The sequence below is a fragment of the Cucurbita pepo genome, chromosome LG11, assembly GCF_002806865.2.
Source record: "Cucurbita pepo subsp. pepo cultivar mu-cu-16 chromosome LG11, ASM280686v2, whole genome shotgun sequence".
Taxonomy (NCBI): domain Eukaryota; kingdom Viridiplantae; phylum Streptophyta; class Magnoliopsida; order Cucurbitales; family Cucurbitaceae; genus Cucurbita; species Cucurbita pepo.
The window spans coordinates 1,971,014-1,998,258 of NC_036648.1; the positions used below are offsets into that span (position 1 = coordinate 1,971,014).

Sequence of the window (27,245 nt, forward strand, 5' to 3'; positions counted from 1 at the left end):
AGTCTTCCATAGCTAAAATATAATAATTTTGTATTTTAAATTGGTGAGATTATAAAAATATATGTATTATTATTATTTTAAAAATAAAAAAATACAAAATAAAACATAATTTTCTCTCTCTTTTTTCTCACTCCTCTCATGGTCAACTTGTTCTATTATATTTTAATTGTATTACCTTAAAATAATAAAAGTATATGTTCACAGAAGAGTCAGCTGAGTTGTGCTTAATTTATTGATAGTCCGTTCTTAGATGAATAATAATTTTTTTAAATTATAAAATAGTTTGTACACCAGTTTGATTAGGAGCGGCTTTCGAACCAACTTGAAATTTTAGGTTGGTTGGATTTATGATCGGAATAACTCCAATAGAGTTCACAACTCAATCCAACCCAACTTTCTATTTGTCCCGACTGAATTATCAGATTCTTTTTTTAAATTATTTCAAAAAATCCGTACTTATTCACCCTACATTATATATTAATAATTAAAATATTTTAAAACTCAAATATTAAACCTTTACAAATCAATTAGTTAGAAATGTCAAATATTCTTAAGATTCATAATAATTTCAGAGTAGAATTGACTTGTAATCCTATTTCATGTTGGTCAGGTTGACCAGACAAAAAAATGTCAACCCATGAACACCTAAAATTTTGGTCTATATATATATTTATAATTTGGATTAGGTAGTTCGAGTTATCGAATCATATAAACACTTTTAGTTCTATTTTTAGTTTCACTGATAATCTACAAACATCATAGCTTAACAAATCAAGATATATTCATCATACTCAAAATGTTAAGTGTGTCAGGATGTTAAGTGTGTCAGGATCGCACAATAACACACACTCGATCTATATGAACACAAAGAACAGGATAGAAAAAAATGCAAAGAGAATATTGGCTAAAAATTTTGTATTGAACAACAACCGAGAATACATAAAATATAAAAAGTACATTTTTTTTTCTTCAAAAGTTAGGATATATATATATATATATATATATATATATATATATATATATATATATATATATATATATATGGGTTAGTTTACTGTATATAGTTTTACCAGATATAATCATCTACTCTATATAACTATCTACCATATATATAGCTTTTTACGGTACATAGCTCTTTACATATTTTTACTATGTATATCATTTAACAAATATAGTTTCACTATGTATAACTATTACTAAACTATAAATAAGTAACAGGGCTCCATGTTCTCACTTTTCATCTTACAAGTTGAATTTAATAAAAAAATAAGATCGAAAACAAGTAGAAGAGACTCGTTTACGAAGCTACGCCACTTGTTTGTTTAAAATATCTTGTCCATAACTCATAACTAGGTCTATTTTGTACTATTATGAGTTCAAGTTACTTCACGATGGGAACCGCAATAACATCCATGGTTGTGGCTTATTGGTCCTCTGTAAAAGCTTTGACACCCGACACGCAGATGTCCAGTATCATCGTTATGCTCTCTGTTTCTCTTGGATTCTCCGTTGTGGGACTCCCACTTGCATTGTATATTGTACGGAAGAGACTTTCATCTTAAACATCATTTCCATTGCTCTTTATGGATTTTGTTAAGTTTGACTCTGCTTTGGTTTTAGTTTCCTAAAAAGTTTCATGTGGACCGAGATAGTATGCTTTACTTATGAACTCATGATGGGACTCCTTTCCTTTCGTAACAATCCTCAATAATACATCATAGAGCTTTCTATGAGGCCTATTGAGCCCTCGAACAAACTTCCCTTAATCGAGACTCGACTCCTTCTAAGGAGCCCAGTACACCATAAAGCTTCCCTTGAGGCCTGTAGAGCTATGGAAAAACCTCCCATTAATCGAGACTCGACTCCTTCTAAGGAGCCCAGTACACCATAAAGCTTCCTCTGAGAGGCCTATAGAGCCATGGAAAAACCTCCCATTAATCGAGGGTTGACTCTTTCTATACCCAGTACACCATAGAGCTTCCCCTGAGGCTTATGGAGCCCTAGAAGAACAGTCTCCCATTAACTGAGGGTTGACTTTTTCTACAGAGCCCAGTACACCTTAGAGATTTCCATGAGGCAGCCCTTGAACAATCTCCCATTAATTGAGGGTTGACTTTTTCTACCGAGCCCAGTATACCATAGAGCTTCTCCTGAGGCCTATGGAGCCCTCGAACAGCCTCTCATTAATTGAGGCTCTACTCGTTTGAAGGAGTCCAGAACACCATAAAACTTCCTCTGAAACCTATGGAGCGCTCAAACAGCCTCCCTTAATCGAGACTCAACTTCTTTGAACAAGCCCGTACACCATAGAGCTTCCCTTGAGACCTATGGAGCCCTAAAACATGCTCGACGCCTTCTAAGTAGCCCAGTACACCATAGAGCTTCCCCTAAGACCTATGGAGCCCTCAAACTGCCTGCCCTTAATCAAGACTCGACTCCTTTGGAGCCCTCAAACAAAGCATGCCTGCCCTTAATCAAGACTCGACTCCTTTGGAGCCCTCAAACAAAGCACACGCTTTGTTCGATCTGAGTACATTTTTTTACTACACCTTTGAGACTCACAACTTCATTGTTCGACACTTGAGGACTTTATTGGCATGACTAAGTTAAAGGTATAACTATGATACCATGTTAGAAATCACGAACCTCCCCTAATGGTATGATATTGTCCACTTTGAGCATAAACTTTTATGGTTTTACCTTTAGTTTCTCCAAAAGATCTCACGTCAATGGAGATAGTATTCCTTATTCATAAATCCATAATCTTTCCTTTAATTAGCTAACCTGTGACTCCTTTACCAACGATCCTCAATATGTTATGGATAAAGCTATGTACTATCTACATATCCAAGTGGGTCTCAAATCCCGAGAGCATTCACATGCCATAGAGGAAATCGTATCATGGGCACAAAGATAAAATATTTTAAAAATCGTTCCTAACATTTATGAACTTCAAACATTTTTAATAAACATAAAACACTCTCGAAATTCTTATAAACATAAGTTATCGTGAAAATAATTTTTCTACAATATTAAGTAAAATAAATTATATAGACAAAAATATCAGGTCTCAATCATATATGTATATATATATATATTTATTTATTTATTGGATAAAAATTATATTTATGAAAAATTATTAATAAATATTTTACGCTTATTTATCATTTATATTTACATTATTATCATTTTGTTGCTTCCTTTTATATATATATAATTTTTTTTTTTAATTTCCTTGAAATTATAAAACCCGGTCGGTCGGCAGCCGGCCTAGAGACCACCAATAATTTCGGTTTATTTTATTCCTTTTAAACTTTGTCCACCTAAGCACATTCCAACTGGCCAAAATTGTTAACAATAATTTTCCACAATAGAATTTGATTAATTACTCCCTAAGTACCTTAAATTTTACAATATAGGCGACTTTCTCGTCTTCATCCGTTGTCTTTAGATACTGTCTTGTCGTATCTTAAATGGCTTCGAGTATCTGGCTTCACCTCTCCTTCTTTGACACTTGTTTCAGTATAAACATTCTTTATAAGGGTATATAAATCTCTCATTACCAGATGCGTTTTTAAAATTTTGAGCGAAAGTTCCAAAGGAAAAATCCAAATAGGACAATGTCGGCTAATAGTGGGCTCGAGCTGTTATAATAGCATTTTTTGTCTAAGCACGATTTTACATACTACTTCTTTTCCTATTACACTCAAAACACTGAACTCATAGCTCCAAACCTCTTGTGAGTGACTATAAACGATTACGTCATTGAGGTTTCCCACTACAAATTAGTTAACGTCAGAGCTTGAGTTATTCATTGCTACACCCTTTTATAAGCGTTAGAAACTAGATCCAAAGACGGGTTTTTTTTGTAAGTTATAATTGTAACTTATATACAGCTCAAACCCCCACTAGTAGATATTGTCCATTTTGACCTGTTATGTATTGTCATCAGTCTCACTGTTTTTTTAAACGTGTCTGATATCCTTATAAGGAAGGTTTCGTTTCTCTCTCCAACGAATGTGTAATTTCACCGAACCGCAATACCCTCTTAATAAAATTATCCAAAAAAAACAAGGAACAAGAATCTGGTTGATTCTATATAGCCCATCATCAAGCTTTGCCATCCCTCAATAGAGAGCATCAAATATGTCGCTATACATGACAAACCTAATTAGCAGGCGGCTGTACGAAGCAGCACACAATGGGGACGTAAACCCCTTGCAAGACATCAGCGACCGATACCCATTGCTCCTTATGGGCGGCACCCTCTTGGACGACCCATACGACCTTCTCCCTGAGCCCCCACTTCAAGTGGCTGCCTCTTTTGGGCACTTTGATTTTGTGGTGAGGGTGTTGGAATTGGAGCCTGCATCAGCCCACCACTCCGACCGCCAAGGCTTGTCGGCTCTGCACATGGCGGCTGCCAATGGGCATCTCAATATCATTACGCACTTGCTTCAATTTGATTCGGAACTCTGCTTTCTGTGCAGTAATGATGGCAGAAATCCTATGCATTTTGCGGCTATGAATGGGCGGCTGCAGGCCTTGCGGCTGCTGGTCGGAGGGATTGAGGGTAGATATGATGTTAAGACCTTTCTCAATGCTAAGGATGATCTTGGCTTCACTCTCCTCCATCTTGCCGTTTATAATCAACATCTTGAGGTAATATTTAAAATGGTTTCGGTTCCATTTAGCTAACGGGGAAAAATCTAAATTCACCCAGATATTGACTACTTTGGCCCGTTACTTACGGTCGTTAGCCTCACGGTTTTAAAATGCTTCCGTTAAGAGGAGGTTTCCACACCCTTGTAAGGAATGATTCGTTTCTCTCTCTAACCGATGTGCGATCTCTCATTCCACCTCCATGGGGGCTAACGTCCTCGCTAGCATGCTCGGTATCTGGGTCTGATACCATTTGTAACAGGCCAAGCCCACGTTTTAAAATCTCTGGCATTTGTGCATTCAACTTTATAAAGGTGTGGAAACCTCTCCCTAGCATACGTGTTTTAAAACTGTGAGGCTGATGACGATATGTAATGGGCTAATACGGACAACGTTTGCTAGCGGTGGACTTGGATGATTACATCTCTGTTCAGGGCAAGTCTTTGAAGTTAAAATGGATATCTCTAATGAAAAGTAATATCTTAAACCCACCATTAGTAGATACTAGTGTCTACTATCAATAGACAATATTCAGGGCAGGTCTTGGCAGACGCATTTTAAAATAGTAAGATTAATGGCGATGCGTAACGAGCTAATGCGGACAACATTTGCTAGCGTTGGGCTTAGACTGTTACATCTCTATTCAGGGCAGGTCTTTGCAGTTAAAATGGATATCTCTAATGAGAAGTAATAGCTCAAACCCACCACCGGTAGATATTGTCCACTATCAAGAGTCAAAGTCCATCACTAGTAGATATTATTCACTTTAGTCTGTTACGTATAGTCATTAGCCTCACGATTTTAAAACGTGTCTGCTAGGGAGAGGTTTTCACACCCTTATAAGGAATGATCTGTTCCTTTCTCCAACTGATGTAAGATCTAAAGAGGTGGTCGGTAAATTAGGAAGAAAATAAAAGTGACGCCGTTTTTTTTGCAGATAGTTCAATACTTACTCGGGTTAGAAATCGAGGTGAATGCTTTAAGTTCAAAGGGGCTCACACCACTAGACCTGTTGATAGATTGTCCCATGGTGTATCCAAAGAGAGTGAGGACGGCCAATTTCCTCCGTGGCCATGGAGCCGTCCGCTCATCGGCGCTAAGTTCGACAACCTCCCAGGAGATTTGGGCGAGAAAGAAGGACACTTTAATGGTGGTGGCATCCCTCATCGCCACCATGGCCTTCCAAGCCGTCATCAACCCTCCCGGCGGCGTCTGGCAAGAGGATGGTGCCCACATCAACAACAGCTCGGTCGTCTCCAGTCCTCAAGTAGCTGGAAAATCGGTAATGACACTATTTCAATTTTGAGTCCTTAACCAAAAAGTTCATTGGCAATAAGATCCAAGAGGTCGAGCAACTCGGACTACCTAACCCAACCAATGTTTTATGNGTTTTTTTTTTTTTTTTTTTTTTTTCGACTTGTGTTTGGTTGAATTTTTTGAAAACGGACAATTTTGAGCCGATTCGTAGGTCAACCCAACCAACCCGAAAATAGGGTTGATACCGAACCCAACCCTACCTTACTTTTAAAATTATTATGAAAATTAAGAATATTTGACATTTGTAATTGATGTCAGTGATGCGTGGTGTGTAATGAATGTTTGGGTTTGGTTGAATTTTGGGAACCTGACCAACCCAATCAACCCGAAAATAAGGTTGGAACCCAACCCTACCTACCAACCCAACCATCCCGAAAATAGGGTTGGAACCAACCCTACCTTTCTTTTAAGGTTATTGCTAAAACTAAGAATATTTGACTTCTGTAACTGATGTCTTGGGATGCGTTCTCAAATGTTTGATATTTGAGTTTTATTAAATTTTAGCTATTAACCTAACTTGTATTATGGATAAATAAGATTTTTTTAAAAAAATAATTTAAAAAACAACCCGACAACTGAAATCAACCCACCCCCTTATTCTCGAGTTGGATTATATTGTGAATTATATTTGGGTTACTGGATCACCGACCCAACCAACCCAAAATTTTAGACAGAGTACAAAATTTCTCCAATCCAATCTAACCCAACCCAACCCGGGTACCTTCCTAATTTTTAAAATGAAATACTAATTTTCTACCATACATTCAAAATTAACGTAGGAATATTTTTTTAAAAATATGTTTTTTTTTTTTTTTTTTTTTTTTTTTGGTTAGAACAATGAAATGAAATTGGTTTGAGCAGGTAATGGCAGCAAAAAGCCCAAAACTTTACGTGTTCTTCATAACGTTTGCGTCGTGGGCGTTCATATTCTCGCTAATGGAGCTGCTCCTGCACGTCAGCAACCGCGTCTCCAACAGCGGCATGGTTTCTGAGGCCTTGATTGTTTACGCTAAATACATGTCCACCCTCTCGCTGCTCGCCACTTATTCGATATCGGCCGCGTTTTTGACCGCCTTGTCTGGCCAAGATGCTGCCGGCTTCACCTTCTTGATGTCCATCACCGCCATCTTCGTCCTCCTCTATCTGTTCTTTGTTTTGCGATATGGCTTCCGTAAAAGGCCTTCCCCTTTGAAAAAGCCCATTACTTTTCCTCCCCCTATTCCTCCACAATCATAGGCCGATAATGTTCTTTAGTTCTATACTCGTGATCTTCTCCTTAATTAACGAACGTACAACTTCAACGATCTTCAACAATGACTATTGTAACAGCTTGAGCTCACCGCTAACTGATATTGTCTTATTTAGACTTTCATTTTCGGGCTTGTGGTCGGCTTGGACAGTTACAACCATTAAGTAGCAAATCAAAATAATAATGGATTGCAGCTTGTTATAACTCTCGTGGGCTTTGTTGATTTGAAGCTTGATAACTTTTTGTTATTATGGGATAACCCCAAATTCTTGAAGGGTATGGTTTATCGAGCATAATCGTTTAGTACAAGTCTAGTAGAAACGGACTAATTCAAAATCAAATGGTTACCCGAGATTAATAAAAGTCAAATCTTTAAATTATAAATTTTATATTTTAAAAATTTATGAATTTACTCGCTAAAAATTAAAATTTAATAAATTAATTAATTATAAAATAAAAACTAAAATTTAAAAATAAAATAATACAAATCTTTTATAATGTAATCCACTTATTGGTTTTGGTAAACGATGACTTGAGCAGTGGTTTTCGCATTGACTGAGGTGGCGCAGCCATTGTAGCCACGTGGTTGATTACGTCAGCATGGTGACGTAAGACGATCCAACGTTTTATTCCCGTCCGTCAGTCCGCCGGGGAAGGAGTATGTTTTTTATGTTGACTTTTTCAACGCTGTCAAAGAATTGGACGGAATTTTGAATGGTGGGGCCCCCTNTTTTTTTTTTTTTTTTTTTTTTTTTTTTTTTTTTTTTTTTTTTTTTTTTTTTTTTTTTTTTTTTTTTTTTTTTTTTGTAATTATTATTGCTAACAATAACGCAATTCTATGATTACAAAATTATTTACTTTTATCTAAAATAAAAATGAATTATGTTATGATTACGAAAATACCCTTTTTATAAAAATATACAAAAGCTAATTAATATAATTTTAAAAATCTATATTTATTGTTTTATTTTTAAAAAAAAAATTAAAAAATGATGTTACCCATTTCAAAAAAAAGTTCAATTTTTCAATATAATTTTCAATTTAGAGGACCAAAAAATACATAATTTCCATTTTGGAATTAGGGTTTTGTGGGACTTTGAAGACCGGAATATATGAGATTTGAAAACACTATCTGACCGGGCTCGAGACTACGTTTTTTTAACGTAACCGCACTTATATCATATGAACTTGAACATAACAGGGCTCGGGACTACGTTTTTTGTAAGCATTGATTTAGTCGTACGTTGAATTGAATCGTTGTCGATAGCCCGATGAAGGGGTTGGTGGTAGGGAGGTAATGATGGTGAAGTGAAATGAACACATTTTGTTCAAAAGTGGACTCAGAGTCATCTGTTATGGCATACCCCACACAAACTTCATAATCTAGACTTGATGGTCTTCATCGTTCATTATATTAAGCATTAGCTTCGAAGCTTCCTAAGTTTGGAGGAAGCTGCCTATCAACCTGAACTCAGTTCATATTTTTGCTATTAAGTCTTTCGTTAATATCTCAAAATTTGAATTCAGATTCAAAACCAAGAACTGTCTACTTTGTTTTTGCTTCTCAGTTTCCAAATGTCTTACAATAGTAACCAGCACCTTGTTATGTCGGAGAACGATCTTCCCGAGCAGCCGGGGTTCGAGTTTACGGACTGGATGTTCGATAGGTGGCTCGATGAAAACTCTCCGCCTCTGGTCGACTCGGCGATGTACCCGGTTTATCAGTCGGGGGAGATTGAGGAGTTTGTTGGAAGCACAATTCAGCAAGGAGAACCTAGCAGTAGTAAGCATAACTCTTATTATTACATTTTAGTGATTGTAAGTCTTTTCTGCTAACCATCACTAAAATGGGAGTTCCCATGTCAGTTGGGGAGGAGAACAAAATATTCTTTATAAGAGTGTGGAAACCTCTCCCTAACAGGTGCGTTTTAAAACCGTGAGGCTGATGGCAATACATAATAAACCAAAGCAGACAATAGTTGCTAGCGGTGGGCTTGAGCTGTTACAAATGGTATTAGAGCTAGACACTGGGTAGTGTGCCAGCGAGGACGCTGGAGCCCAATGGTGTGGATTGTGAGGTCCCACATTGGTTGAAGAGGAGAACGAAGTTTTCCATATAAGAGTGTGGAAACCTCTCCTTAACAGACACATTTAAAACTGTGAGGCTAACGGCGATACGTAACGAGCGAAAGCAGACAATATCTTCTAACAGTGGGCATGGGTTGTTACAAATGGTATCAGAGCCAAACACTGAGTGGTGCCAGCGAGGACGCTGGCCCCCAAGGGAGGTGGATTGTGAGATCTCACATCGGTTGGAGAGGGGAGCGAAGCATTTAAGGGTGTGGAAACCTCTCCCTAACAGACGCGTTTTAAAATCTTGAGGTTGACGGCGATACGTTATGAGTCAAAGTGGATAATATCTGCTAATAGTAGACTTTCATGGCCGGATGAATGATGTTTAATGGTGTTAGTAGGAGACAGTGGGAGAGAGAGGGAAGTTAGAGAAAGATTTGCATTCAAGACCAAATCAGAAGTTGAGGTTCTAGATGATGGTTTCAAGTGGAGGAAGTATGGAAAGAAGATGGTGAAGAACAGCCCAAATCCGAGGTAAGAAAATGAATTCTGTCTAAACATAAACATAACATGTTTCATTGTTAATCCGGTTTGGCTCGACCATCTACGAAATGCAGGAACTACTACAAATGCTCGGTCGAAGGCTGCCCAGTGAAGAAGAGAGTCGAGAGAGATCGAGAGGATCCAAAATACGTGATAACGACTTACGAGGGTGTTCATACTCATGAAAGTTCTTGATTTGTTTATTTTTACACCAAATCTCCCTATGTTTAATAAGAAAATCCTTGTAATAGACTATGAACCAAAGTTCTAGCTTCAATACGTTGATCTTGTCTGGTCTGGTCTCAAGCACTGTGTGGAGTAGAGGCCCCATACCAAACAACATCATCATATTCACTGATACATATATCGAAAGATCTTTTTAATGAATCCATATCGATACAGATCAAATGGCTGAATCAAATTCTTTCATTGGGCCAACAACTGGTTCGTAGTCTCGTAAGTGATCTCTAAGTTACACCACGAGAGCCACTACAAGCTTGTTCCCAAACAATCTCAGCTCTTTGCTAGAGAGGTTCCCACACCCTTATAAAGAGTGTTTCGTTCCTCTCTGACCGATGTGGGATTTCAAGATCCATCTCTCTAGAGGCCAGCGTCCTCGTTGGCACACCACTCGGTGACTGGCTCTAATACCACTTGTAATAACCCAAGCAAATATTGTCTACTTTGACCCGTTACGTATCGCTATTACGCCGTTAGCCTCACGGTTTTAAAATGCATTCTACTAGGGAAAGGTTTTCACGCTCTTATAAGAAATATTTTATTCCCCTCTCCAACTGATGTGGGATCCTACAAATATCTATATCTTAATATAATTTATGATCTTAGTTTGATTTGGTTGGATTTGTGTCGTGTTGTGCCTTATTTTTGCATGTCCTTATATATTCTTTCATAAACTGGGAAAAACATGAAAAAATAGGTAAAAGAAAGGAACAAAATCTTAGGTTCTGTAACAGTGGCTCTTTTTAAGTGGGAATGGGCTGCAGGGTTACTGCCAAAGGAAGTGAATTTTGCAAAGAAAAGAACACCACCATAGAACACATTAACTTTTCTATTAATCAGCTGATCTAGTTGTATCTATCTACGTGAGATCTCACATTAGTTGGAGAGAAGAACGAACCATTCTTTATAAGGGTATAGAAATTTTTCCCTAGTAGACGCATTTCAAAATCATAAGGTTGACGGCGATACGTAACGGGCCAAAGCGGGTAATATCTACTATTGGTGGTCTCAGGCTAGTACAAATGATACAAAGCCCGTCACTAGTCGGAGTAGAGCTAGACTCTCTCCATAGTAGACGCATTTTAAAACTTTGAGAGAAAGCCCAAAGAGAATAATATTTGCTAGCAGTGGGGTTGGGTGGTTGCAAATGGTATCAGAGCCAGACATTAGGCAGTGTGCCAGAGAGGATGCTGGATCTCCAAGAGGTGGATTGTGAGATCCTACATCGGTTGAAGAGGAGAACGAAGCATCCCTTATAAGGGTGTGAAAACCTCTCCCTAGTAGACGTTTTAAAACTGTGAGACTAACGACAATATGTAACGGGCTAAAGCAGACAATATCTATTAGCAGTAGTCTGGGGCTGTTACAAATGTTATCAGAGCCAATCACCGGATAGTGCGAGGCACTAGTCGGAGTAAGGCTAGACCCTCCCCATAGTAGACACATTTTAAAACCTTGAGGGAAAGTCCGTAAGGGAAACCCCAAATAGGATAGTATCTGCTAGCGGTGGGGTTAGGCTATTACAAACGGTATCGGAGCCATCTACCAAGCGGTGTGCCAGCAAGGACGCTGGGTCCCCAAGGAGGTGGATTGTGAGATCTCATGTCGATTGGAGAGGAGAACGAAGCATTCCTTATAAGAGTGTGGAAACCTCTCCCTAGTAGACGCGTTTCAAAACCGTGAGGCTGACGACGAGACATAACGGGCCAAAGCGGACAATATCTACTAACGGTGGTCTCAGACTGTTACAAATGGTATCAAGGCCAGTCACCGAACAGTGCGAGGCACTGGTCGGAGTAGGGCTGACCCTCTCCATATCTAAAACTTTGAGAGGAAGCCCAGAAGGAAAAGCCCAAAGATGACAATATCTACTAGCGGTGGGGTCGGGCAGTTGCAAATGGTATTAGAGTCAGACACCAAGCAATATGCAAGTAAGGATGCTAGGTTCCCAAGGGGTGGATCGTGAGATCTCACATCGGATGGATAGGTGAATGAAACATTCCTTACAAGGGTGTGGAAACCTCTCCCTAGCAGACGTGTTTTATCAAGCTAAAGCAGACAATATATGCTAGCGATGGTTAGGTTGTGGAATGTTAATTATAATTAAAGTTCAGATGTTCTTCAAATGAGTTACAGCTCAAGTAGCAAAACGCTCCATAACAATGGTGAAATGAAACGAGGAGAGATTGAAACTGAATTTCAAAATGCAGGCATATTGATTCTAAGAACAGTGAAGAACAACCAGACATGATTTTCAAGTTCGTAAAAGCCTCAAGAGTAAATAAAAATGACTGAGTAATTGCAGGAATCAATGAATTCAAGCGTACCATCGACAATGAAGCCAATCTTGATTGTTATCTCGCATCAGCTTTCATGGAGGCATGAACAAAGATCAAAGCCATACAGAGAGGCGAGCTCTGTACTTCAACCACTCAAAGACGCAGGGTTCTCCGCTTCTCCGAGTACCATCTGCAAATCAAAAACCGGAATCGCTAGAACAACGAGGAACTTCAAACGAATTAGGGTTTAGCGAATGAAAACGGAAACGAACCGATTGAAAAAATTGTGATATGCCGCCCTGAGATCAGCACACGACGATGTTGCAGAACCGGAGCCTTCACATTGTCTCTTGATACTCATTGATTGAGATACTACCACTCCATTCAATGGCCGTCGACGAAGCAATCGCGGCTGTTCTTGGAAACTTCTCGGCCAACGAAATCCCTGTACGTCCTCGCGCCTTTTATTTATACACATTTCAATTCAACGCTCATTCATTCTTCCGTAATTTGTTCAAAATTTAGATAAATTTCGAATCGATTATCATTCAAAAAGTCGATGGTTCGATGTTTCGATCGATTCGTAAACGTGTTATCGAATATGAGATGTTTGTATAAGAATCTGAAAAGAACATAAGAAATAACCTGAATTTCTGCTAATTCCTTATGATAAGCACCAAGAGTAGGAATTGATACAAAGAAAATAGTGCATAAACGTGGAAGAGTCTCCCAGTTTGCTTCACCTATTCTATTACATTGCTGCTGCAGCCATTTACATTGCCAAAACTCGTTAGAACTCGGAGCTTATATAACAAATGCTCCAAGCGCCATGGAGAATCTGGAATGCTGCATACTTCCTTAACATTCATATCATTAATATCATAATGCCCCGAAGAAAAATAGTCGGGCGAACATTAATATCATCGTGTTCTTTGTCTCGTAAATCATAACAAGAATATGGTACAAGTACAACTAAAAAAGGAAGAATGATTTCGTTATGATTTCGTCTTGAACTTCCAATGAGCTTTCAAATCGATCACGACGATCGTGATGTTGTCTTTGCTGCCCTTTTGAAGAGCTCGTTTCGAGAGGTATTCCGCAGCTGCTTGGGCTGCAGGATCAATCCCCACCCCTCTCTCAGAAGGTAAACTGACACCGTTCTTCTTGTGCCAAAGAAGGATTCGTCTTCGAGCCAGGTCGCATACCTCTTCGTTTGACATCACGTCCCATAAACCATCGCTGGCTAGAACGAGACATTCGTCGTCTTTCGCTCGAGGGATGAACATCACTTCTGGCTCCGGGATGATCCATGGTTTCAAGTATCTATCACCTGCAACCCAGTGGTTTGAAAACTCAAAAACATGGTATCACATAGAACAACCCAGCACTTCAGAAGTTGAAATTCTTATGATATGCTATAACGCTTCGCTACTACTAGAACTCTAAACCGTGCATATGAACGGTAGCACGCGGCCACAAGAGATGTCAAAGTAGCTCATTTTGATACGATTCCTATCTTGACTTAATATAATATAATAGCGAATTCATTTTGCTTATACACGACAGATCTACTAAAAGTGTCTCTTGATTCGAAGAAGAGTACAATGTGAACTCTATCCTCAATTGTCATTCATTTATGGGAAGGACTTCAAAAATGTGGATGTAATAGCTTAAGCCCATCGTTAGCCGATATTGTCCTCTTTGGGCTTTCCTTTCTGGCCTTTCCCTTAAGGTTTTAAAACGTGTCTGCTAGAGAGAAGTTTCCTGTTTTGTTCCCCTCTCCAATCGATATGGGATCTCACAATCCACTCTCGTTGGGGCCAGCGCTCTCGCTGGCACACCGTCTGGTGACTGACTCTAATACCATTCGTAACAGCCCAACCCCACCACTAGCAGATATTGTCTTCTTTGGGCTTCCCCTCAAGGTTTTAAAACGTGTTTGCTAGAGACCCTAATAAGGAATGTTTTGTCCTCCTCTCTAACCGATGTAAGATCTCACAATCCACCCCCCTTGAGGGCCAGCGTCCTCGTTGGCACACCGTCTGGTGACTGGCTCTGATACCATTTGTAACAGCCCAACCCCACCACTATCAGATATTGTCCTCTTTGGGCTTCCTCTCAAGTTTTTAAAACTTATCTACTAGAAACCCTTATAAGAAATGTTTTGTTCTCCTCTCCAACCGATGTGGGATCTCACAATCCACCCCCCTTGGGGGCCAACGTCTTCACTGGCACACCGCTTGGTGACTGGCTCTGATACCATTTGTAACAGCTCTACCCCACCGCTAGTAGATATTGTCCTATTTCGGCTTCTCCTCAAGGTTTTAAAACGTGTCTACTAGAGATCCATGTAAGGAATGTTTCGTTCCCCTCTCCAACTGATGTGGGATCTCCCAATCCACCCCCTTGGAGACCCAACGCCCACGCTGGCACACCGCCTGGTGACTGACTCTAATACCATTTATAACAGCCCAAGCCCACCGCTAGCAGATATTGTCATCTTTGGGCTTTCCCTTCCGGGCTTCCCCTCAAAATTTTAAGACGAGTCTACTAGGGATTTCCACATCCTTATAAATAATGCTTCGTTCTCCTCTCCCACCGACGTGGGATTTCAAAATGGACTCCACCAAGAAATGTAAGAACAGCACCACACACAATATTCCACGCTTTATTAATAAATGGAACTCCTAACTGGCATCCACTTGTCATAAAAAGGTCTGATAGGAAAGATCCTTTGACTTGTAGCCATTGGGGCATGTTTAGCAGCAAATATGATATCAATTCAAGTCACTGGGTAGCAGAAGACATACCGATCGATCTCGACATCGCTAGAACACCAAAAACACGGTGCCCGTTCCACTGTATGACCTTCCCACCTGCAGCTTCAATCCGTTCATATTCATCTTCTCTGTTCGGCTGAGAAACATCAACGAGATTAAAACCAATGAAGATCAGTGAAAAAGAAAGCATAAAACGCACGAACGTACTTTGTGATCCACGGACAATGCCATCGGCTCCTTCCGACGACAAAGAACAGCTCTCGAGTCGCCACAATTTGCAACAATGATATGAGATGCACAGATAATGGCAACAACAGCAGTGGAGCCAACAGTTTCTGGTGCAACAGGCTCAACACCAGGTCCCCCTCCAATTTCAGCATCAACTTTTACAAAGCATTTGGTGAATGCCTTTCTCCATAGCTCATGACAATCATCCTTTATATTACCAGCAGCTATATCTTGCTTAGCAAGTTCTATCTCCTCAGATAAAGCCAAATGCATACGTTCACGACAATAATTAGCGACCTATATACGAGATTCGAGTTAAAACAACAGTGTAACGGGGTAACGGGTTAAAAGACTCGACCGAGGAAATTCGTATGCATACCTGAGAACCACCATGACCATCGTAAACCCCGAAAAAATGAACGGTTTGATGAGCTATAGCCTTGCTCGAGCCATCGAAAACTCGGTCACCAACAAGCATTTGAACAGGAAGTTCTGAAAACTTAGGTACCGTTGCTACAGCATCTTCCATCTCGGGTCTTCTTCCACATACCGACGTAAATCCCCAAAGGGGTACACAATCTACCTCGAAAACGCTTCGACTAACCGGTTCGCTCGCCCTTTCCTCAATAGGCAGCTGAAGAACCACGTTATTACATGCTCCAACATCATCTTCAAGGCTAACAACTGCAGAAGAAGAACTCGCAATATTACCTTTCGCTGCAATCTCGACACAACTAACGTCCTTCGCATTGGTAATCGAATCAAACGCTTCGAAAAACGACACCTCAGAACCTAAAAAATCATCACCACAAATGCTGCTAGTTTCACTAACCACTGAATGTGAACAAGAACTATCATAAATCTGTTCACCCTCTAAAGATAAACAATCATCTTCTTCACATCCAACCGATATCGTCTCATCCGCCGCAACCCAATTGCTACTACTTTGAGATAACACAACCGACAACGGAACGCTTTCGCACTTATCATCATTCGTAACCGAAACAGCAGCAATACCAATCTCTTCCTCCCCATTAGAACTCTTACAATCATCAGAAACTACTTCAATCGAATCATCCGAAGCCTTCGTCACAGAGTCGGATAACAAACCGGCAGTATCTGCCATGAGCTTAAGTCTTGTGATATCCATGGGGGTAGCTGCCATGTTGGGGTTATCACAGACTGAATTACCTACCCTAAATGGCACCACAACCGCTGAGGACATCTCCTCCATCAAATTCTGTACCTAAACAAACATAAAAGCGACCCAAAAACCCCTTTAAACTCACAAAACCCCTCATATTTCAACTAATCCACCGCTTTTTTTTGTCATTAAGAATGATCTTGGAATATAAATGATGGGTTTGAACAAACCATTTCCCATCCGTGAGAAACTTGACAAGACCCAAAAGAATTTAAACATGAAAGATTCAGATCTGGTCAACTTCAGTGGATCAAACCATGAAATTTGAGAAATTTGAAGATGAACTATGATGAACTTTAAATGAACATAAAGAACCTGGAAAGGTAAAGAGAGAGCCCCAAATTTGTTATCTGTAAACACAAGAAAGACATGGAAAAAGGGTTAAGAACAATCACGAGAAACAGCTCAAAAAAGATGAAATCTCAAGAATCAGAGGAAAACCCTAGAAAAAGATAGTAACCCTTTAAACAAAATTAGCTGAGTTTCCCCAAATCAAAGGCAATTCTTAGCTACCTCTCGTATGAAATTTAGCTTCCTTTCGCTATCTAACTATCCCTCTCAGGCTATCTCTTTCAAATGGTTATGATACTCAAACGAAGAAGATGAAATTAAACGAAGAAAACCCAGAGAATCTGAAGAACGAAGAGGAAAAGGGTTGCTTACCACTCAAACAAGCAGAAAATTAGACGACCCACAACAGAAAAAATTGAAATTGAAATAAAAAGTGTGAAAATACGACGAAAAAGAATTGAAAAAAATATAGCTTTTTTGGGAGAGAGATGAGAGAATAGGACACGTGTCGATATTTTGAATGCCCACCAATCCATGATGTTCCCAATCCTTTACCCTTTCGAACGCTTCAATCCAATCAAAAATGTTCTTTTGTTAATTACTATGATGTTCTTCTTCCAATCAGTGGCGAGGATGAATAAAAATATAAAAAAAAATGTTTTTTTTTTTAATGTCTATTTACATTTATTGCTGAAAATGAATTCCGACCAATAAATATGGTTTACTGTAAATGACAAATGCGTGAAAACGTTGTCTTGTGTGTGAAACATTTTTTGTCTCATGTCTTATTTCCGACTTGAGTTTTCATTCCGCTCTCTCGGTCGAAAATTGAATAAAATAAAAATTCTAGAAAGACCCTTAAGAGTCGAAGATCAAAATATCTTGAATTTTCTCGAGCGGGAAGCACCAAGCAGACCCAAATGAAGGCGGAAAACGTTTGAGATATAACGAGTTGAATACCTTCAATAAGCTAAAAGTTGAACACGTTCAAGTAGTTACACGTCGAATAAGCTAAAAGCAACTACTTTCAGGAAGTTGTAAGCCAACGACTTTTGATAAGCTAAACTTGAAAATTTTCAAAAATCTAGAGGACGGAGGAGTTCATAAGTTTAAAACGTTCAATAAGTTCAAAGTTGAATACCTTCAAAAAGCTTCCCGTCGAAAGCTTTCAATAAACTAAAAATTAAATAAGTATAAATTTATACATTATTATTTTTTAAAATATTAATGAGATTGTCATATTAGATTTTTCATACGAACAAAATATTAATTTTTTTTATCTGTTTTAATAAGTAAATTTTGTAATGTAAATATTTTTCGTGAAAATTTCTGTCGCTATCAACTTTTAATGAAAATTGCTCTATATAATAGTTTTTTATTATTATTTATTACGAGAACGAGAAATTCTACCATACAAACATTCCTGAACATTACTATATAATAATTTATTTTATTATTACGAGAGCTAAAAATTCTACCGTACATACTTTATGTCAGTTATGTTATGCTCATTAACCACAGACATCTCTAATATAATTAATTATAATATTTTTTTCATTAAAATGTTTATTTTTAATTTACGTATTAATAAAGCTTTAAAAAATTAAATTATAAATTTAATAATTTTTATTTAAAATAATTACAAATTTAATCTTAAAGTTTCAATTTGGTAAAAAATCATATATTAGACCTAAATTTTAATTTTATATTTAATAAATTAATTAATTTTTAAAAAGTTTTAAATTTAATAAAAAGTAAAGACGGTTAAAACTTAATAGAAATAAATAAAGGAATAAAAGTAACTATATATAATTTTAATATATAAATTTATGTATTAATTTTAATAATTTTTATTATATTTACGTGATATTTTAATTCCCAAAATTTAGGGAGGGTAATGGCTATAGAACCAAAGCCAAATTTGCCTAAATGAAGCCAATGGCGGAGAATCGCCATTGTTCAACCATTCTTCAAGTGTCTGTTATGTTCGTTATCTTCTCCATACCTTACCTTCATGATTCTCCGCCCTTGGCCCCACTGCTCTCTTCGAACCAAATTGTTGGGCTAAATTCAAGCGGCTGCGGCACTAACATCCTGAACCTCTTTGCAAAATGCCTCCGCATCCACCGGAAGATGGGATTCCCTTGAACACCACGGCGGTGGCCATTGACAAGGATAAGAACAGCCAACACGCCGTCCGTTGGGCTATTGATCATCTGGTCATAAACAACCCGATTATCATTCTCATCCATGTTAGGCATAAAGCTTATCAAAATCATCGTAGGTACCCTNTTTTGTGACATCATTCTTGTATGCATTGTTTCCTTGTTGGTCTAGTTTCTGATCCTCTGTGGGTCTCTTTCTTAGAGGACGCGGGCGATTCTGAAAATGGTGAAACTGATGCGCAGCAGCTGTTTGTTCCCTATCGTGGATATTGTGCTCGTAAAGGGGTACTTCATCTGTTCAATTATATGTTGCGAATTTCTGACTTTTGTGTTATGCACTCTAGGTGTTTGTGGATATGTCTGGCTGGAACTTGTTGGGTTTGTTATTGTATAAACTGTTGTCGGAAGTGTTTTTAGGAAATTTGGATTTGAATTGATTGAATCATGGCCTTAAATGCTTGTGAGTGCCACAAAGGGCAGTGTGGACTTTAGCATTGTTCGTGAATGACAACATGAGTGTTATGCACTCTAGGTGTTTGTGAATATGTCTGACTGGAACTTGTTGGGTTTGTTATTATATAGATTGTTGTTGGAAGTGTTTTTAGGAAATTTGGATTTGAATTGATTGAATCATGGGTTTAGATGCTTGTGAGTGCCACAAAGGGCAGTGTGAACTTTAGCATTGTTCGTGAATGACAACGTGAGTGTTATGCACTCTAGGTGTTTGTGGATATGTCTGACTGGAACTTGTTGGATTTGTTATTGTATAGATTGTTGTTGGAAGTGTTTTTAGGAAATTTGGATTGGAATTGATTGAATCATGGGCTTAGATGCTTGTGAGTGCCACAAAGGGCAGTATGAACTTTAGCATTGTTCGTGAATGACAACAATTATGAGTTGCTGGTCCTATATATATATATACAAGGTTGCTGGGGTTGGTGTGGTTGGTAATGTTGAGAAATTAAAACTTACATCTGGATATTTGCTTATGAAATTCAGGTTCAGCTGAAGGAGGTTGTTCTTGACGAACCTGATATTCCCAAAGCGCTCGTTGACTACGTTCACAAGAATTGTGTCAACAATTTTGTAGTTGGAGCTTCAACAAGGAGTGCTCTAGCAAGGTCTCTCTTTCTGTNCTCTCTCTCTCTCTCTCTCTCTCTCTCTCTCTCTCTCTCTCTCCTCCTCCTCATCTGTGTTGAGCAATTAACTTTCTAATGAATGGGGTATCTCAGGAAATTTAAAGGCCCTGATGTTCCAACCAGCGTAATAAAAATTGCCCCAGAATTTTGTTCTGTGTACGTAATATCAAAAGGGAAGATAATATCTGCGAGGGCAGCTCTTCGGCCAGTGGCTAATACTGCCATGCCACCGAAACAACCGTCGCCGCTTGGAGTTCAGCCAATTGCTCTACCAGACAGCAGCAGTGAACAAGAAAACGGAGCCAAGTAATACAGTTCTGAGAACTAAGATCCTATTAAAACTCGGATTAGCTTCTGTTTTGATAGAGTGAGTGATATAGTTTTTATAACTTTTGCATTATTATTTGGTAAATCTAGAGGGCAACCAGCGAAGGAAGGATGGAAATGTGCAGGTTCAGATAGAATGCTCAACGAAAGAAATGGTGGAAAGCCAGCAAAAGCGTTGACCCGTGAGAGACCGAAAACTTCTCCGTCTAATATATCAATAGAAAATGTAGAGGTTTCGAATCGAGGGCCTAGGTCTTCATTTAGCCGTGATTCAGTCTCTGATGACAATCTGTTGAATGCACAGATGCCTTTTGGTTCATTGGACGTGAATGCTCAAAATTTAGATTTCAGTACTACCTCAAATTTGTCAACGGACTCTGCTTCCTCACAATCTACTGTAAGTGCACATTGTTCATTGGCATTTGAAATTTTGTGCTTGTGATAGTTACGTAGTTGCAGTTGTATTGATTTAACATCTCTGCCGACTTCTTTGCTACAGCGGGAACTAGAGGCTGAGATGAAAAGATTGAAGTTGGAATTAAAGCAAACCATGGATATGTATAGCTCAGCCTGTAAAGAGGCAATCTCAGCCAAGAACAAGGTAAATAAACATAAGAACACTCTACTCTATTGATAATGGTTAGTGAATAATGAGTCTTTAGATTGGGTTCTCAACTCTGTGTTGTTTATATCCAACCAAATACTTTGCTAGTAACGTAGAATGATTTGTTGAATTAAATCTGAAAGGAAAATTTGTAGTTTACGTTTAGTTGAAAATTTGTCTTAAAATTCAGGCGAGAGAACTTAGTCAATGGAAGCAAGATGAGGCACGTAAGTTTGAGGAAGTCAGGCTAGCTGAAGAGGCCGCTCTAGCTATGGCTGAGATGGAGAAAGCCAAGTGCAAAGCTGCCATTGAAGCAGCAGAGGCAGCACAAAAGCTAGCCGAAAGAGAAGCCCAGAGAAGAAAACAGGCTGAAATCAAGGCCAAACGAGAGGCAGAAGAGAAAAAACGAGCATTGTGTGCTTTAGCTCAGAATGACGTCCGATATAGAAAATACACTATAGAGGAGATTGAAGAGTCTACTGAAAGGTTCTCTGAAAAATTGAAGGTTGGAGAAGGTGGATACGGTCCTGTTTATGTAGGCAAACTTGATCATACAGATGTTGCGATTAAAGTTTTAAGACCCGACGCTGCTCAAGGACGGAAGCAATTCCAGCAAGAGGTACTCTCATATTGTTCTACCGCTGTGCCTAAAATGATCCAGTTCATACTAAACCAATGTGTTAATGGAATTACAAAATTGACACTTTAAACTCGATCAAAATGAACAAGAATTTGAGGAAGCTCTACTGTTTTTATTTCATGGATTCATCCAAAGTTTCCTTTTTCTAATCGTTTTGCAGGTGGAGGTCCTTTGTTCTATTAGACATCCAAACATGGTCCTTCTTCTTGGGGCATGCCCTGAGTATGGTTGCTTAGTATATGAGTACATGCAGAATGGGAGCTTAGAAGACAGACTTTTCCGGAGAGGGAATACTCCTCCATTATCTTGGAGACGACGATTCAAAATATCTGCTGAAATTGCTACTGCACTCCTTTTTCTTCACCAAGCAAAGCCAGATCCGCTCGTGCATAGGGACCTTAAACCAGCTAACATTCTCTTGGACCGCAATTTTGTGAGCAAAATCAGTGATGTTGGCCTGGCCCGGTTAGTCCCACCTTCTGTAGTTGATCAAGTCACTCAATATCACCTGACTTCAGCAGCTGGCACATTTTGTTACATTGATCCCGAGTATCAACAAACAGGAAAGTTAACGACGAAATCGGATATTTACTCGTTTGGAATAATGTTACTTCAAATCATTACTGCCAAGCCTCCAATGGGTCTGGCTCACCATGTGCAAAGGGCTATTGAGAAAGAGAGGTTTGATGAGATGCTGGATCCTACAATTCCAGATTGTCCATTGGAGGAGGCTATAAGTTTTGCAAAACTGGCATTGAATTGCGCTGAACTGAGGAAGAGAGACAGGCCAGATCTTGGAACAGTTATAGTTCCAGAGCTGAACAGGTTAAGAGATCTTGGGAGGAGTTCTGACAAACGTGAAAGCCGGAGTCTACTTCTACGCTCTTCTGCATCAAGTTCCAATTCGAGGCCACAGTCATCAAATGAGGTCCACTACTTTTTTAACTGAATTATTGATTTTAATTTCATGAAATGAGAGAATCAAATTCAACTTAGCAACCATATTCTTTCACATGTCAAAGATACAATGCTTTAGACCTGTTATTTTCAATGATGATCAGTTTGTTTTTTGTTCCCAAAACAGGATTCCACCGTATGACAGTTGTGAGGAAAGTTGCTTGATTTAATGACTGCTTACAGAAGGGCTGTGGTAAATAGAATATGAACCCAATGGAGTTCTTCATTTGAATGTGGAATAAGCCGAAGGATCAGTAATGTGAACAAACCTGTCTCTTCAAGAAACCTTCATACATGTATCTGAAGATTCTGGTTGATGTTTCCAACAGATATAGAGTTATAGCTGATCCCATCAAGAGCTAAAACTCATCAGTTCAGGAGTAAAGCAACTGACTCCACATGTTATATTGGATTTTACATCATTCCATAAGAACACCATTGTAAATTCTTAACAACTTTTCATTATTCTCAAGTCATGCAGGTCAAAATCGTCCATTTACTTGTATTCATCGCATGTTGTCGTGGCATTATCGACGGGAACATAACACAAACTTATAGTTTATACTAAATCAACGACTCCTTTGATGTTTTATGCATCTGGTTCAAGTTCAGTCAATACTTAGTATAACAAGTCAAGCTCACCGCTAGTAGATATTATCCGCTTTGGCCCATTACATATTGTCTGCTAGAGAGAGGTTTCCACACTCTTATAAGGAATGTTTCGTTCTCCTCTCCAACCGAGGTAGAAACTCACAATATCTGTTATAGTGAGCTTAGGCTGTTACAAATAGTATCAGGCTCAATCACCCGGACGGTGCGAGGCACTTGTCGGAGTAGGGCTAGACCCTCTTTGAACTTTCCCTTTCAGATTTCCCTAAAGAGGACAATATCTGTTAGCGATGGTCTTAGTGTCGAGTTTGTGGGTCTCAGTTCTTGAATCGTTTTGTTGGCTGCCTAACATTGAATTCAGTAGTTCTAATGTATGGAGTTTGTTTGTGATTGTAATGCATTGCTTCTTGTTAGGGGCAACCTTGTTGAAACAGGGAATTTCCAGGAAGGAACTGAGGAGGCAGCCTGGGAAGAACAGTATAAAGCAAGCATGAACAGGAGGGGAATAATCTACATAAACATTGATTATGCTTTCAGAAAGGTTAGAAACAAGCTTTGCTTGGGATTACTGTTTCTTTTTACATTTTAATCTTTAATTTTGTCATTAGAGGAAAAAAGATATACTTCTTAAGCTTCATCCATGGAGAATTTCTCCAAAAACCCTTCATTTCTCTTCCCTTTTCATTATTCTGATCTTTCACCTCTCCGGAGCTGCGGCGGCGTCGGCGTCGGCGTCTGAGTCGAGGTGGTACCTCCGGTTAGCCTTCTCTGTATCGGTTCTTGCCCCGTCATATGCGCGCCGCCGCCACCCCCGCCATACCCTTCGTCAGTGCCCCATGTACCGCCGCTGGCTTACTTCCCACTCATTTCATCCCCACCTCGACAGATCCCATCTCCGCCGCCTCCCGCTATCCACCGCCGCCGCTTGTGCTGATTCCGGTACCTGTGCCGCCGACGACGTCGGCGCCTCATGGAAATACGATCACTAATTCATCGTTCCGTTTGTAAAATTTTCAATTCAATCCAACCTGAAATTTTTATGGGTAAAATTGGTTTGAGTTATTTCAGTCATTTATTTGATCTTTTTTATTTTTAATAAAATTAAAATCTCGGTTCCGAAAACACAAATTTACTTGTTTTCAAATATTTAATTAAAATTTGTCAAATTTTAATATATTTTAATATACTTTTTTAAAAAAATTAAAAAATTATTTTAAAAAGTGATAGAAGAATGAATAAATATATATAATGGTACGATAGAACCAACTAAATTTATAAAATTTTCATTTATGTGAGCAGAGACATTAAATATTATCCCCATCCCTAGTCGGCTAATAGAGAAATAGTCTGTATAGATTGCCTTACACAATGACTAGTTTTCCCTCTAGCTCTCGTTTTTTCATGGTTAATACCACGACTTGGATTTGCACGTACGTCTTCTCTTTCGTTGTTTTACATAGCTCTTGATCTGGACATCCGTGGTTTCGATCACGATCGNAAAAAAAAAAAAAAAAAAAAAGAACAAAATGAAAGGTTACATAGCTCAACCAAGAAAGAAAATGAAAAGAAATGAGGAGTTGGGGTGACAGAGAGATAGAGAGCACACAGAGCTTCAAGCATAGTCTTTCTCGAAAGAACTATGTGTGCTCCCTCTCTTCTGTCACCTCCTAATTCCTTTTTCAATAATATTTCATGTAAATAAAATAATAATAATAACCAACGAGCAAGAAAAAGAGCTCTGTTAATATCGTTCGGTTTTTTCGTTTTTTAAAACGAAGAAACAAAAACGAAATTTTAGCTAATTTTGATGCTTTCTTCTCTCTTGATTCTTCGTTTTCGACCTCACTTCTCTAATCGTGATAATCTTTTTTAACTGTTGCATACCAATTTAGGAAACCCGACCTCAAAGAGGTTTATATACACAAAAATTTTTAAATGTGAAAGCGAGATATCAACTCGATCACGTATGGAATAAAGAGAAGAAATAAAGGAAGGCGACTTTTATCTCCCTTTTCTTAGTTTATCCCTCATATTCATCCAAAATTCTCTATGGATTTTCTCTATATTTTTTAAAAAATATATTATCGTAAATAATATTCTCGACCTGTCATGTTTTAAAAAATTTCAATAATAATCTCTTAAATTAAAAAAAAAAAAAATTAATATTTTATTTAAAAAATATCCCTATTTTACGAAATTTCATTAATACCCTCTAACTTTTATAAAAAAAAAAAAAAAAAAAAAAAAAAAAAANAAAAAAAAAAAAAAAAAAAAAAAAAAAAAAAAAAAAAAAAAAAAAAGTTTCCAGACGGAAAAATGTTTATTTTTTTTAATGCATATGGAAAGAATAATTTTTCGTGATTAATTTTTTTTAAAAAAAAATTAGGGTATTAAACTAATTAAAAATTTATTAAATATAAAATTAAATTAAGCAGTTAATATGCAATTTTAGAGTTGATTTAATTTTTTAATTTAAAAAATATATATATGAATTAAAAAATATAAATATTTTCGAGAAGGCTAGCTAAAAAAAATCGATTCTTAATTTATTTTTTTAATTATTTTTTTGCGAATAAACCACAAATCTTCAATTCAACGGACACTTCACTTATAAAAGCATCCCCCAGAATATATGCCTTTAATTTAAATTATCCAGAGGCATATATGCTTTTATATTAATTATTTTAATTTAAATATTATATTTTTATATATTAGTGAAGAATATTTTGACCATATTTCCACTAATTTCAACAAATTAATTATTTAATAAATTTAGGGATTTTTAGTTAGTTTTAGAGTATCCAATTTGAGTTTATTACATCATTTATTAATTGTTTTTTAAAATTATAAAATAATAAATAATATATATATTTTATTCGTTCTAATTTATTTTAAAAATCACTTCAAAAAGATTTCAGTACAATACTGATGAAATGATAAGAGATGGATATGAAAACCGTTCACCCGAGTATAGCTTTGTAGATAACATTTGCTCGAATTCGAGTAATGGCTGTAAGGGAGAGAAAATGGAAACTATACCCAACAAAAAATTGACGTTAAATCAAGTACTTCTCGGGAATAGCTGATACAAGTTGTCCATATCCACTTCGACTAAAGCTGAACTTAACCGGAGTATAGATTATCATTCATTCTAACAACTGTTGAATTAAAATAATTGGTAGCACGTAAACCGAATCAATAACTTAGCCTAAGTTTAATACTCCGACAACAAAAGACAGTGGTAGCACGTAAACCGAATTAATAGCTTGGCCGAGTTTCCGTAATTGGGGAATGATGAGAAAAGGCAATGCTTTAGGATTCCATTCTAAGCAAAAAGAGGTATGAAGTTTGAAGGAATTAATACCCAATAATTTGTGGATAGGAAAGAGTAAAGTTCCCACTTAGCCTCACCATTTATAAGATATGCATATCATATCTATTATCCCTTTTTTTCTTCTTCTCCTTTCTATTCTTGCCATTGTGAGCTATGCAATCTAACCCAATTCTTACGGGATCTAAATAGGTCGATTCCAAATGAAGCGTTTATATCGATATGGTCGACTCAAATGGGATCTAGTCTGTTTGATATTTGATGAAACGGTCTGGTTTAGCTGGATCAGGGGCTCTTTTGTTCGTCTCTATCTCTAAATGGGTATAGGCTCTTCACGTAATGAGAGATTTGTATTACTGCTAGCACTACAAAAAGATATGGTCTTGATGCTCTTACTTGTAAGAGTCTAATCACACCGCTAACAGATATTGTTCGCTTTAGCTTATTACGTATTGTCATTAGTCTCATGATTTTAAAATGTGTCTACTAAGGAGAGGTTTCCATGCCCTTATAAATAATGTTTTGTTTTCCTCTCCAATCGACATGGGATCTCGCAATCCACCCCCCCTTTGGGGACCCAACGTCCTCGCTAGCACACCATCCCGTG

At 37.9% G+C, this 27,245-nt stretch overlaps 4 protein-coding genes and 2 long non-coding RNA genes across 8 annotated transcripts; 3 read left to right on the plus strand and 3 right to left on the minus strand.

Moving 5' to 3' along the window:
• Window positions 1-4,146: 4,146 nt before the first annotated feature.
• On the plus strand, window positions 4,147-7,215 carry LOC111805487 (ankyrin repeat-containing protein At5g02620-like). The gene is made up of 3 exons (XM_023690590.1): window positions 4,147-4,662; window positions 5,600-5,944; window positions 6,841-7,215. The coding sequence occupies exons 1-3, from the start codon at window positions 4,147-4,149 to the stop codon at window positions 7,213-7,215; spliced, it is 1,236 nt and encodes a 411-aa protein (XP_023546358.1).
• Window positions 7,216-8,707: 1,492 nt separating this feature from the next.
• On the plus strand, window positions 8,708-10,220 carry LOC111805409 (probable WRKY transcription factor 50). The gene is made up of 3 exons (XM_023690493.1): window positions 8,708-9,011; window positions 9,703-9,835; window positions 9,919-10,220. Exons 1-3 carry the CDS (start codon window positions 8,804-8,806, stop codon window positions 10,037-10,039), a joined length of 462 nt encoding a protein of 153 aa, XP_023546261.1. The 5' UTR covers window positions 8,708-8,803; the 3' UTR covers window positions 10,040-10,220.
• Window positions 10,221-12,171: 1,951 nt separating this feature from the next.
• Window positions 12,172-12,968, minus strand: LOC111805410. Its single transcript, XR_002816667.1, has 2 exons — window positions 12,636-12,968; window positions 12,172-12,553 (listed from the first exon to the last, which is right to left on the minus strand). It is a non-coding gene; the product is annotated as an uncharacterized LOC111805410 (long non-coding RNA).
• Window positions 12,969-13,052: 84 nt separating this feature from the next.
• LOC111805408 (probable protein phosphatase 2C 53) lies at window positions 13,053-17,371 on the minus strand. Of its 2 annotated transcripts, none has more exons than XM_023690491.1 (5): window positions 17,239-17,371; window positions 15,751-16,925; window positions 15,351-15,668; window positions 15,174-15,279; window positions 13,053-13,693 (listed from the first exon to the last, which is right to left on the minus strand). In XM_023690491.1, exons 2-5 carry the CDS (start codon window positions 16,603-16,605, stop codon window positions 13,359-13,361), a joined length of 1,614 nt encoding a protein of 537 aa, XP_023546259.1. In that variant the 5' UTR covers window positions 16,606-16,925; window positions 17,239-17,371; the 3' UTR covers window positions 13,053-13,358. The 2 variants fall into 2 exon arrangements, with proteins under 2 accessions (XP_023546259.1, XP_023546260.1); XM_023690492.1 differs by lacking the exon at window positions 17,239-17,371 and adding an exon at window positions 17,089-17,232.
• Window positions 17,372-18,772: 1,401 nt separating this feature from the next.
• LOC111804911 (U-box domain-containing protein 51-like) lies at window positions 18,773-23,290 on the plus strand. 2 transcript variants are annotated; one of them, XM_023689740.1, is made up of 9 exons: window positions 18,773-19,146; window positions 19,234-19,316; window positions 20,031-20,152; window positions 20,264-20,476; window positions 20,588-20,894; window positions 20,997-21,098; window positions 21,292-21,720; window positions 21,902-22,669; window positions 22,826-23,290. In XM_023689740.1, the coding sequence occupies exons 1-9, from the start codon at window positions 18,978-18,980 to the stop codon at window positions 22,838-22,840; spliced, it is 2,208 nt and encodes a 735-aa protein (XP_023545508.1). In that variant the 5' UTR covers window positions 18,773-18,977; the 3' UTR covers window positions 22,841-23,290. The 2 variants fall into 2 exon arrangements, with proteins under 2 accessions (XP_023545508.1, XP_023545509.1); XM_023689741.1 differs by having other exon boundaries at window positions 19,002-19,150.
• A 489-nt stretch (window positions 23,291-23,779) lies between these two features.
• LOC111804912 lies at window positions 23,780-24,798 on the minus strand. Its single transcript, XR_002816587.1, has 2 exons — window positions 24,673-24,798; window positions 23,780-24,335 (listed from the first exon to the last, which is right to left on the minus strand). It is a non-coding gene; the product is annotated as an uncharacterized LOC111804912 (long non-coding RNA).
• Between the last annotated feature and the right edge of the window lie 2,447 nt (window positions 24,799-27,245).

Bases quoted from the DNA above. Each gene is read 5' to 3' on its own strand.
- LOC111805408 (XM_023690491.1), bottom strand. From the start codon at position 16,605: ATGGAGGAGATGTCCTCAGCGGTTGTGGTGCCATTTAGGGTAGGTAAT. The intron at 15,280-15,350 runs GTACGTTCGTGC...GATGTTTCTCAG, and splicing joins CATTGTCCGTGGATCACAAA to CCGAACAGAGAAGATGAATA. The intron at 13,694-15,173 runs GTATGTCTTCTG...ACTGGGTTGCAG, and splicing joins AGCGATGTCGAGATCGATCG to GTGATAGATACTTGAAACCA.
- LOC111804911 (XM_023689740.1), top strand. From the start codon at position 18,978: ATGCCTCCGCATCCACCGGAAGATGGGATTCCCTTGAACACCACGGCG. The intron at 19,317-20,030 runs GTACTTCATCTG...TATGAAATTCAG, and splicing joins GATATTGTGCTCGTAAAGGG to GTTCAGCTGAAGGAGGTTGT. The intron at 20,477-20,587 runs GTAATACAGTTC...TGGTAAATCTAG, and splicing joins GAACAAGAAAACGGAGCCAA to AGGGCAACCAGCGAAGGAAG.
- LOC111805409 (XM_023690493.1), top strand. From the start codon at position 8,804: ATGTCTTACAATAGTAACCAGCACCTTGTTATGTCGGAGAACGATCTT. The intron at 9,012-9,702 runs GTAAGCATAACT...TGGTGTTAGTAG, and splicing joins GCAAGGAGAACCTAGCAGTA to GAGACAGTGGGAGAGAGAGG. The intron at 9,836-9,918 runs GTAAGAAAATGA...TACGAAATGCAG, and splicing joins AAGAACAGCCCAAATCCGAG to GAACTACTACAAATGCTCGG.
- LOC111805487 (XM_023690590.1), top strand. From the start codon at position 4,147: ATGTCGCTATACATGACAAACCTAATTAGCAGGCGGCTGTACGAAGCA. The intron at 4,663-5,599 runs GTAATATTTAAA...TTTTTTTTGCAG, and splicing joins TTTATAATCAACATCTTGAG to ATAGTTCAATACTTACTCGG. The intron at 5,945-6,840 runs GTAATGACACTA...TGGTTTGAGCAG, and splicing joins CTCAAGTAGCTGGAAAATCG to GTAATGGCAGCAAAAAGCCC.